The following is a 12654-nucleotide window of genomic DNA, read 5'->3' as shown; positions in this document are numbered from 1 at the left end:
TGATATACAGTAAAGGCAATATTTTTTTTAATTTCCTGATGTTAAAATATGATCTAAATCCCTCGCATTTTGAGGTTTGAATGCAACGTGACACAGGAGTGCAGTTTCGCCGCCCACCGAATTGATTAACAGCTCCATATTAACATGTTTCAGTAGTAATGCGTATAATCATATCAAGACAGGACGTGCGCTAAACAACAGGGATTAAAAGATCTGTTTAACTCACTGTGATCATCAATCATCATCAAATGTGTCCAAGAATGAGTTTTACAAGTTTAAAAGGTTTTTAAAACGGTGCTTGTTTGTATGAATTACAGCAAATTTACCGTCTTTATCACCACAGCCAGTGTCAATACAATTATAAAAGATGCTTCAATCCCGTTTTTAGGACGTTAAATCATGTTTAATTTGTACGTTAACATAACGTACATCCATAAAACAGTGGATATTAACGTGTATCCTGTCATGTTTGTCATGCAAAAATAGTGCAAAGTTTAACGATCGCGCTGTGTGTGTCTAATGTGTGTATGAGTAAACTTTGTAACGACAATGTGTGTGACTCATAATTGCAGAAAGGCTTAAATTAACTCCACATCAAATAATCATTGGGAAAGTTCTTACTGTAGTATTACTCACAAACGTTGCATGAGATCTTCTTCCTTCATGTCTGTCACTGTGCTGTTTATCTGACGCAGCAAAGGCGGAGATTGAGGCACACTCTGCCGGGCACGTGGGAACAGGGAGAACTAGCATTAAAGGCAAAGGCAACGAAAAACAGCTACACTGTGTTCAGAGCAGAAAGTTATAATATTCTGAAAGGAAATAATAAATAATCTGATGGGTGTTTTAAGCTGAAAATTTACAAACTAATTTTGGTGACACAAAAGACTTATCTTTACATCTTAAAAATGGGGTAAAATATGTGCCCTTTAAAAAGCACTCTTTTATGCTCTTTTAAAAGTCACTTTTTTTAAAGAATGGCATACGGCATTGGAAAAACACCATAAATAATGACTGTTTTAATTTGTGGTAAATTATCCCTATAACAGCTGATTTATTATGATTATTGTGAATAGAAAGTTCCCTCTATTTAGACAATGTTCCTGGAACATTCCCTTATAGGTTATCTTTGTGTAAAATTTTTGGGAAAACTCTATCTATCTATCTATCCATCCATCCATCCATCCATCCATCCATCCATCCATCCATCCATCCATCCATCCATCCATCCATCCATCCATCTATCTATCTATCTGTCTATCTATCTGTCTATCTATCTGTCTATCTATCTGTCTATCTATCCGTCTATCTATCCGTCTATCTATCCGTCTATCTATAAATCCGTCTATCTATCTATCTATCTATCTATCTATCTATCTATCTATCTATCTATCTATCTATCTATCTATCTATCTATCTATCTATCTATCTATCTATCTATCTATCTATCTATCTATCTATCTATCTGTATGTCTGTCCATCTGTATCTGTTTATATCTATCTATTTATCCATCCATCCATCTGTGTCTATCTATAACTGTCCGTCCATCCATCCATCCATCCATCCATCCATCCATCTATCTATCCATCCGTCTATCTATCCATCCGTCTATCTATCCATCCGTCTATCCATCCGTCTATCTATCTATCTATCTATCTATCTATCTATCTATCTATCTATCTATCTATCTATCTATCTATCTATCTATCTATCTGTAAATCTGTCTGTCTATCTATCTATCTATCTATCTATCTATCTATCTATCTATCTACACAGATATATATATATATATATATATATATATATATATATATATATATATATATATATATATATATATATATATATATATATATATATATATATATATCTGCAACTTCCTCAAACTACTTATTTAAAATAAGCTAAAACAACAATTCTTATATGTTATAGTTATGTTCAATCCACATACATTTGTTAAGTTAATATTAACTTAATCAATTTGAGTGAAAACATGAATGAATTTTGTGGAACCCAGCATTTTTTACAGTGAAGGTTGGTTTGTTTAGCAAAAACAAAAAAAAACAAAAAACAAACAAACAAAAAAAGAATGGATGCTTCCCACACTGCAAAAAAAAAGTTGACTTAACCTAAAAATTTAAGGCAACAAACTTGAGGACTTTTGAGTTTACTCAAACCAAGTCAAGTGCAATAACTGGGTTGAAAGTGGAGTTAACTTAAAAATGTCCTGAAGTATGGTGCCTTCAATTTTTTTTTACAGTACGGGATTGCTCTTATTTTCCCAAATAACAATCAAACAGGTACCATATGGGAACATGCTGAAAGGCTAGGTACTCAACAGGTGAATTTATAGTTCAAGAGAAACACGCTGAAGCAGAGGTACATAAGTACACAAGTGGTCTTTGCTTTTTATTATCTTATGACACGAATTTTCAAATATACATGATATCGGGTACTGTTCTCTCAGTTCACTGTATTTTACAGTTATTTACCATTGGAGCATATCCAAAATAAGAGAAACAAAACCCTGGACAACTTTACACACTTTTAGAAAATATTCTTCAAAGACACAGCAACACATAAAAGACAACGAGACGAGGAAGGAATCATTTCGATTTCATAAAGTTCACATTGTCCCAAAAGAAGAAAGAAAGAAAGAACAAAAAAAAAACTGTAGTGATGTAAATACGCCTCTGAAATAAAACTGAAATAAAAAAACACTGAAATATGAGTGCAAATATCTTTGGAGGCTGGAATAAATTTAAGACATAAATATGTTAAAAATACAGGCTTTCAAATCAATGATGATCAAAAAAAAAAAAAAAAAGGCAGACGACTGAACTTCAAGTAGGAGATCCCAAAAAATGGAGAAACAGTCCAAGCAGCTCTCATTTCTTTCTCTGGAAAACGTTGGCCAGCATGGCACCTGAGGTGGTCAACTGGCCCATCTTACTTAGAAACTTGGTCTTTGCATCTTCACCCACCAGACTCGCAGCAATAGAAATGGACCTGAAGAGGCACAGTGCAACATTCATGGGGTTAAACATCCACACATCACTTGAAAAAGCACACTAAACCAATAGTCAGACATGATGCTCTGCTTCTACCTGGTACAAATGAGTCTCGAGACCACTTGTGTATGGATTTTGGCCTAAGCATCTACATCACTGTTTAAAATTACAAACAATTATGATGACATTTACACTAGTTTGTTTTTATTATAAAACACACATCCACACTTCTCCAGCATCTTTGACCTGCGAAAACAGAGTGTTTTAAAAACTCTGAAGAGCCTGTTTTAGTTTGAAAATGCATCTTAGTATACAATAGATGGGCTAAAACTAACTCATTGAAAACAGATTTTTGAAAACAGAGGTGCTCTAAAAAGTGACCAATCACACTTTGAATCTTCACTGGCACTATTCCGTATCATTCCCTGATTTACTATTTACTATTACACAACAAAATATGGAAAGGTCCACGATCACGGGGCTCCCGCCTGTTAGAAGGGCAAGAGAGGGGTTTAAGCTCAGGTAGGTCTTAGTGTTTCTTAAAGACAAAGATGACTTAAGTGGGAAACTCTGGTTATTTATAGTGAGTTATGATTCATCTGATTGGCTAATCATGTGTTAGCTGATGCAGGACCAGCCGTGATCAATCATAAGCATGTGATCCTCTCGAAATTAGTTTATAAATAAACCGCACAAAGCGTTTTCATTTTAAAACATAGTGTACATGCATCCTAGGTTAAGAATAAACTAAAGAAAAATGTACAATGCTTTATGCTAGTGCACATTTACTATGTTTACATGGCCATCAGTAATCAAATTATTTACCTTAATTTAAATAAGACAATGATATGATTAAAAAAAGATCGCAATCTTGATTCGACCCCTCACATGATCTTAATCCAGCATCTCTATGATTTAGCCAATTATATTTTCAAGTTCGGGAGAAGCATAAAGGCAGTCGCACAAGTGTTGAAATAGTCACATACTGTATTTATAAGGTATAATTCACTCAAAAATGTCATTTCTGTCTTAATGTAATGATGGATTCGCAGCTGTGATATCACACGTGAATGAAGACTTCTATATTTGCTGATTTATAACCTGTTTGATAATATCTATAATTTTTTTGGGTATTATCTAGGTTTTATAAGCTGACAAATTTCACAAAAAAGTAAATAAATGAAACCTTTTTTAACATAAAACATTTCTCTCTAAAACCTGCTCCTCCTAAACACTCATGCTTAAATGTCACCCGCCCAGCTAATTAAATCTAAAAAGATCCTGGACGAGTCATGGCAGAAAAAAACCACAGCGTTTGAGAGGGGCAGATGCAGCTGATGTATCGTGAAACGCAGTGGCAGTCGCAATGATAGACTTCAGTCCAGTTATAAAGTTTGAACGTTTATAAATATCTCACAGAGGCCTGGACACAAAACCACTGCAAGTGCTGCTCAAATACTGACTGTGAAATTAAGACAAGCTCTGTTTACGATCAGGCCACATCTTTGGGTTGAAGGTCTTAAAGAGTGCCACACATGTTCACAAGATGGATACGCTTCATTTTGGAAACCCACATTTAAGAGGGATCTTAGCAAGCAAAAAATCACTTCTTGGCTGCATCTATATTCATTCAACTCCTAAAAACGTAGGCAAATAAAAATCAGCCTCCTGCATATGTTTCTACCTTCAGATAAAAATGTCAAGAAGTCATGAGCTAAACATGTTTAGAAGCATGGTAGTTCATGTTAAAGTTAACACATCTTAACGGGCTGCACAATAAATCGTTTCAGCATCGATATTGCAATGTGCGCATCAGCAATAGTCACATTGCAAAGATATGCATTATCGAGTATGAATTAAAGTGTAGCAGGAGCTACAGAATTGTATTTAATCATAAATATTTCTTCTGAGGGTTAAAACAAAACAATATTTATACTTGCTCTAAGAATTTTTAGGTATTTGTAATGGAAACAAGACAAGACAAAGTCAAAAAAATGCATTTTTTTTCTATTGTGGTTATTCAATTTCTGTACCTGAATGCTGTTAGACTCTTCAGAAATCTAACATGTTAATATGTTCAAATGTGTTAAATAATTCTAGCAACATTAACAATGTGATAAATCTTGCTAACTACATGCACAAAATACTCATTAGAAACATACTAGTGTTCATATGCTAAAACATGTTAAATCTCATTACCAACACTAAAACTAGCTATGAGTTTAAATGACATTTTAAACCATATTAATAACATAGTACAAACATGCTTTACATTGGCACTAGCATGACTTGTCTGCTGATTGTAAATTACTAGCATGTTTTACAAAAATGCTGGAAACATGCTAAATGGCCAAATTAAGCTATAACAAGCTATCAATTTGCTACTAAAATAAGAATGTGTTAAATGCTAACCTAAATGTTAACCATGCTAACCACAGGTAAACAATGCTAACAGATTGCCAAAAAAGCAATTCAAACATGCTAGCATTTACATTCAACCTAAAGCTTTTAAATGTACTGAAAACATTACAAAAATTATAAAACATGCTAGCAGCGTGTTAGAACACGTTTGTAATATACTAGCAACAACTAAAACATGCTAGCAATGTGTTAGAAACATAAAATGTTAACAATCTGCTAAAACATGTAAGTTACTATAACAAGCTAAAACATGCTAAATGTGATACAACATGTCAGTTACAAGCTAAAATATGACACTGAGATGGTAAACATGCCAGCAATGTAAAAAAACATGCTAGCAATGTACTGTATTAGCAAAATGTAAAAAAGCTACAGCAATGTGATGAAACATGCTAGCAATGTGTTAGAACATGTTTATATTAGCAACAGAAAACTAAAGCAATGGCTAAAACATGCTAGCAATGTGTTAGAAACAAAATAAAATGTTTACAATGTGCTAAAACTTGCAAATTACTTTCTAAAATGTTAACAACATGTGCTAAAATGTGATAAAACATGTCAGGAACGTTCTAGTAACAAGCTAAAATGTGTTACCAAGATGCTAAAACATGCTAGTAATGTATTAACAACATTTAAAAAGTGATGAAAAATGCTAGAAATGCATTAGATACATGAAAAAATGTAAGCAATGTGATAAAACGTCAAGTTACAGTCTAAAAGGTTAAAACGTGAAACATTTTAACATGTTAACCACAGGCTAAATAATGCTAACCAAATGACAAAAAATGCAATTCAAACATGCTAGCACCTACATTCAACCTAACGCTTTTAAAATTACTGAAAACATAAAAAAAAAAAAAAAAACAATGGGTAAAGCATACTATCAATGTGTTCGAAACATTTTGAAATGTTAACAATCTTTCAAAAGTTACTTTCAAAGGTGTTACCATGTTAACAAAATACTAAAAATATGATAAAACATGTCAGTGATATACTATTAACAAGCTAAAACATGTCACTAAGATGCTAAAACATGCTAGCAATGTAAAAAAAAACATGCTAGCAATGTACTGTATAAGCAACATTTAAAAAGCTACAGCAATGTGATGAAACATGCTAGCAATGTGTTAGAACATGTTTATATTGGCAACAAAAAACAAAAGCAATGGCTAAAACATGCTAGCAATGTGTTAGAAACATGATAAAATGTTTACAATGTGCTAAAACGTGATAAAACACGTCAGGAATGTTCTATTAACAAGGTAAAACGTGTTACTAAGATGCCAAAACATGCTAGAAATGTGCAAGAACATGCAAGTAATGTATTAGCAACATTAAAAAAGTGATGAAACATCCTAGCAATGTGTTCGATATATGAAAAAAAACATTAGCAATGTGATAAAACGTGCAAGCTATGCTCTATGCAAACTACAGGCTAAATAATACTAACAAAATGCCAAAAAACACAATTCAAACATACTAGCATTTAAATTCAACCTAAAGCTTTTAAAAGTAAAGCTTATTAAACTACTTCAAACTTTTTGTTGTACAAAAAATGCCTGCCTCAATTGAATGCACAAGTATTTGATCCTTTTCTAATGAAAAATCCATTAAATATGTCTATGGAAACAGCAACAGATGCACACACAGTATGATTAGAGTGTGTTTGCAATAATCATGTGGTTAAACAAGTGTCCTGCAATGCATGATGGGAACCATCAAACCACTGGAGAAACTGAGTCAAACTCAAACAGAGGAAATTAAAGTGCAGAAAAGCTTATGGGTGCACTCAACAAATGTTGTGAAATTAGTTTATTTTTACTCCCTACTGAATGAGCACTTGTACGCTTGTTTCTTTTTGTGGCCAAGGATAATTTAAACTGAAACAGGAGAATAAGACACTACATTCAGCCAATTTTCCCCTTGTGTGTCAAGATTTGTGGCTGCCTTTACAGTAAATAAGAAAACAAAACATTGAGAGTAGACTGTGAATAAACAGTGTGTCTTCTCACCCTTGTGCCTCTCCAATGCCTTTGTTCTCCACCTTTATTTCACACTCCTTTATCATGGAGCTGAGAATAACCTGGAGGACAAACGGGAAAAGGAGGAGATTATTCTTAGAGCGCTGCTGGGAAGTCTGACATACACGAGACACACGCACATCAGCTGCACATTACTAGACAAGGGAAATTAAATAAATAGAAATTGGGTTACATGACATGCAGAGTGAAAAAACGTTTAGACGACAAGAGCAGGAGGATTTGCACTGTCTGTTTGTGATTAAGAATTATGGGTGGCTGCTGTTGTAATGACATGTAGACATGAGAAGGAAACAGCTTAGCAAACTTTGTTTTTTAAACGTTGATTTAATACCTCATGCTCTGGAGAGAGCTGCTCCATATCAGTCCTCAAACACCTCAGTCCAGGCAGGAAATGATTTACCATGAGTTCTTCTGAAATAACTGAAGCCTTGGAGTTAAGAAAAGACAACGGCAAACATGCATGTAAAATATGCACATGTCTACAGATTCCTTCACAGTTTAGCATGCATAGATGAACATTTTTGCTCATTTGTCTAATAATAAAACAGTCAATATTTATCAACTTTTTTTATAGTAATTTTAAAATTTGGACACAAGTATGAAATCTAAAATAAAAAGTATTGTCAAAATTCAATTGAATTAAATGAAGTTAAAATGCCAAATTTTAGGCTGACACAAAAATATATTACCTTCAACTCTAATGACAATTCATTAATAATTTCTAATAAATAACAATTAAAGCATGTAACTTTGCTCAGCTGTGCTCACAGAGCCATTTAAAACATGTAAAACGTTTAGTTTCTAGAATTGTGGTAACTCAAATGGTAATCGAAACTGAATGGTAAAACGACACTGAAAATGTGATGACACAATAAAACAATAATGAATAGCTCTCAAAGTTCTAAAATGAAACCAACATAACATTTAAATAAAAGAAAACAAGCTGTTGAATCATGCTAAAAAAACAACAACAACACTATTAAATACAAGCATGCTAGTAACATACTAATAAACAAGCTAAAACATTACAAAAATGATAAAACATGCTAGCAATTTGATAGAAAAATAACATGTTTGAAAAATATTATCAACAAAAAAGTCTAACATTCTATTAACAAGCTAAAATATGTTACTAAGGTGTTAAAACAGGCTAGCAATGTGAAAGAACATGCTAGCAATGTTAAAACATGTTTGAAAAATATTAGCAACAAAAAACAAAAGCAATGACTAAAACATGCTAGGAATGTGTTAGAAACATTACAAAAAGTTTACAATGTGCCAAAACTTGCAAGTTACTTTCTAAAACAGTTACATGCTAACAACATGCTAAAAATGAGACAAAACATCGAATATCTATTAAGAAGCTAAAACATGCTACAAAGACGTTAAAACAGGCTATCAATGTGAAAAAACATGCTGCTAGTAATGTATTAGCAACATTAAAAAAGATATAGCAATGTGATGAAACATGCTAGGAAATGTGTTAGAACGTGTTTGTAATATATTAGCAACAAAAGCAATGGCTAAAACATGCTAACAATTTGTTAGACAGCCAAAATGTAATCTGCTATAACTTACTTTCTAAATGTTAACATGGTAAAATGTGATAAAACATGACAGTAGGATTCTATTAACAAGCTAAAATGTATTACCAAGATGCTAAAACATGCTAGCAACGTGAAATAACTTGCAAGTAACATATTAGCAACATTAAAAAGCTATAGCAATCTGATGAATCAAGCTAGCAATGTGTTAGATACAAGAAATAATGTTAGCAACGTGATAAAACATGCATGTTGCTTTCTAAAATGTTAACAATATGTGAAACATGCTAGCAATGGGTATGATAAGATATCAAGCTAATCTGTCATTCTAAACCTCCGTCTAGTCTATCGGTCTCTACAATGAAAAATCCGTATATATCTAATTTTAAGAGTCACTGTGGTAAATTTAGCTGAATCACTGCACTAAAACCACAAATAATAATAAAAAAAACAATTAACAGAACACACAGTTTCCAGCATCCCCTTAAAAGTTCGTGATTGGTGCACCCCTTATAACCAAAACCATGAACACCACAATACTTGATATAAACCAAACTGTGCGCTGTTAAACCCCTAACAACTACACATAATGACTTGCACTTCTCCAATATACAGTCCCCCACCTCATATTGATCATGTTGCAAAACCTCAAAACACAGACAGGACACAAGGTTTTAGAAAGCTGCCTGGGGGGCAAGCCACTACTACAGGGGGGTCTCGATGAAAATAAAGCCAAACCGAGAAGCAAGACGGAGAAGCAAAAGACAAAAGAGCATCTGCAAAGGCATGAATGCTGGGAATCCTGACCAAAGGGCAGGGCTCGGCTCTCTCTGCTCAAACGAACAACATCATAGAGCTTTTAACGACAAATTCTGCCATCCACCCTGCAATTTAGAGTACAAAAATGGCTGAGGTTTATTTTCTTTCTTTCCCAGCCAGCGGGATATGCAAACATTTTCGCATAGTTCAGAAGTATAGAAAGAAGGGAAAAATGAGAGTGAGAATGCAACTCCAGCTACAGAGACTCATGTCCAGCTCAAATAGTTGACCATTGCTCAAAAACTCAACACACTGAAAGCAAGTGGCCACACAGATTGTGTATTCAGTATCTGTTATTAACTTGAAACTGGAGGTAAAACTGTGGTTTTACTGTGCAAGCTGCCATACGCCACAAAATCAGAGGAGAAACTAGTGAAAGATGGTTTCTGCTTCCAAACTGAGGTGTACGGTCCAGTTCCAAAGGCTAACTGTTTTCAATTTGCAAACAAATTATTCCCTCTTAGAGAAAAAAAATCAAGTGGAAATTTTGTAAAATGCAAACCTCAGGTGTTACTGAGGCTCTCAAATCTAATAAAAATCTGATTGATTGCTAAAAAATAAGCATCAAATGGTCAGTCCAGTGACTGTTTATGGACTGCCTGACGTCCTGTGTAGTGTTCTCCAAAATAGCAAGAGCTTGGCAAATTGTACAGATGTAAAGCAATGTTTAAGAGCCCTGTTTCAAGACATTGTGTGAATGTAACCATAAAACGTCAACCTTTGTCTATCTGGGAACTGAAAAGATTGAACAGAATTGGAGGTATGGCAACTAATATGCTAAAGCATGCTGGCAATGTAACAAAAAACATCCTAGTAACATTAGCAACATTAATAAAAAGCTATCGCTATTGTGATGAAACATGCTTGCAATGTGTTAAAGACATAATATCCTAGCAATGTGCTAACAATATCAGCTAAAATGTGCTAAAAATGTCAGTGACATTCTATTAACAAGCTAAAACGTTACTAAGATGCTAAAACATGATGGTAATGTAAAATAACATAAATAAAAGATTGAACAGAATTGGAGGGGTGGGGACATTGATTATTTTAGGAAAAAACTAAAAACTTGGGGAATTTGTTTCCAAAAGGTATGAATGAATATTTTCCATTAAAATATTTTGTTTGGCAGGCTTTTTGAGTTTGTTTTGAAATGTGTTGTTTAAATTTGTATTGTTTAAATTTGATTTTGTGTTGATTTTATTGTGGATTCATGTCAATGGCATATTTACACACAGACTTACAATTTTTAGTCCGCCAGCCCAATGAACTGCCTTGCTGTTTCAAAATCGCCACGTTTAAGATCTGATTTCTTTAAAAATCAGTGATCTTCACTGCCTGATAAGCAAACGATATTAAGTGGGTCTCAAACCGGGCAAGAAGTACTGCATTAAACTAAATTTTACCCCACCATGTCTTTAAATTATATGGAAATTTATTTTACTCCAGTATTTTCAATGGAGTTTCTGAGCTAGCCTGCTCCTCCTGTCGGCGCTAGCGTTCATCTCGTTTTGAGCTTTTGCGTTCGTCTTTCATCTCGTTTTGCTCTTGAACAACTAAATGAATGTTTAAGCTAATTTATCTGATTATTTTAATTACATTACAACATCGATGCTGTAAAAAAAAATCCTTATAAAATTGAAAATAAATCACTTAACCCTTTCACTGGAAGTTTACCGTTGACTGAAAAACACTAGCTGTGCATATAGGGTTGTCACGATACTGGAATTTGGTAACAATGGATAATGTTTTAAAAACGTCCATTTCCCGCTGTCATCTGAGCGCTACGGAGCACGTTCTTAAACAGCACTGATTTGCCATTGTGTTCACGTGCTCCACAGAAATGACTGTGATTGGCTGTGAGGGTCATCAGTTCACGGAATTCACAGATGTTTACTGAGTGTAACCACAGATACAGGGACACTGGAGTGTTTTAACGTCACGTCCATCAGCTGGTTTGTCTATAAGCTGACATACGAGCGATCCGCTGATGATTTGCAGCTTTAAAATGCTCCAGTGTCCCTGTATCTGTGGATACACTCATTAAACAGTGGTAACGAATTGAGTCTGTTTTTTCAGCTGTTTCTAATCTGTAATTAGATGTTCTTAGATGAAGATGTATATTTAAAGCATTCGAAATGTTTGTATGTGGTGTTTTTTGCGCCCTGAGAAATGCTTGTATGCTAAAACATGCGGGCAATGGGAAAGAACATGCTAGTAACATTAGCAACATTACAAAGCTATAGAAATGTGATGAAACATGCTGGCAATGTGTTAGAGACATAAAATCCAAACAATGTGCTAACAATATCTGCTAAAAATGTGCTAAAACATGTCAGAAATATTCTATTAACAAGCTAAAACACGTTACTAAGATGCTAAAACATGTTGATAATATAAAATAACATCCTAATAACATTGGCAACATTACAAAAAGCTATAACAATGTGATAAAACATGCTAGCAATGTGTCAGCAACATGTAATAGAATGTTAGCAATGTAATAACACGTGCAAGATTCGTTATAAAAAGTTACAACACATGAAACATGCTAGCAGTAGGTTAGAACATGATATTAAGCTAATCTGTCATGCTAAATCACTGTCTAAAAATATTTGTTGGGAGTGTACTATCGTGTGCTTCTGAATGACTGTGGTATTTATATGTTTCAGTGGTGTTCTTTATTGTGGTGTACAAAACGAAACTGAAAAGGTAACTACACAATATAACAATTATTATGTATAATTCATATTTAATCATACTAAAACAATATGCTAACAATATCTGCTAAAATGTGCTAAAACATGTCCGTAACA

The 12654-nt window shown here is 33.8% G+C and overlaps 1 protein-coding gene across 7 annotated transcripts in view; it reads right to left on the bottom strand.

The window, feature by feature from the left end:
• Window positions 1-2381: 2381 nt before the first annotated feature.
• Window positions 2382-12654, bottom strand: part of relch (RAB11 binding and LisH domain, coiled-coil and HEAT repeat containing) — a 99110-nt gene continuing 88837 nt past the window's right edge. For all 7 annotated transcript variants that reach the window (XM_056450372.1, XM_056450373.1, XM_056450374.1 and 4 more), the window contains 3 exons: window positions 7807-7895; window positions 7446-7516; window positions 2382-3010 (listed from right to left, as the gene is read on the bottom strand). In XM_056450372.1, coding sequence (XP_056306347.1) covers window positions 2890-3010; window positions 7446-7516; window positions 7807-7895 — 281 coding nt within the window. In that variant the 3' untranslated portion in view covers window positions 2382-2889. The remainder of the gene's footprint in view (window positions 3011-7445; window positions 7517-7806; window positions 7896-12654) is intronic.

Source organism: Danio aesculapii, chromosome 24 (genome assembly GCF_903798145.1).
Source record: "Danio aesculapii chromosome 24, fDanAes4.1, whole genome shotgun sequence".
Taxonomy (NCBI): Eukaryota; Metazoa; Chordata; class Actinopteri; order Cypriniformes; family Danionidae; genus Danio; species Danio aesculapii.
Note: the sequence above shows the minus strand (reverse complement) of the source record. Positions and strands in the feature narration are given on the sequence as shown.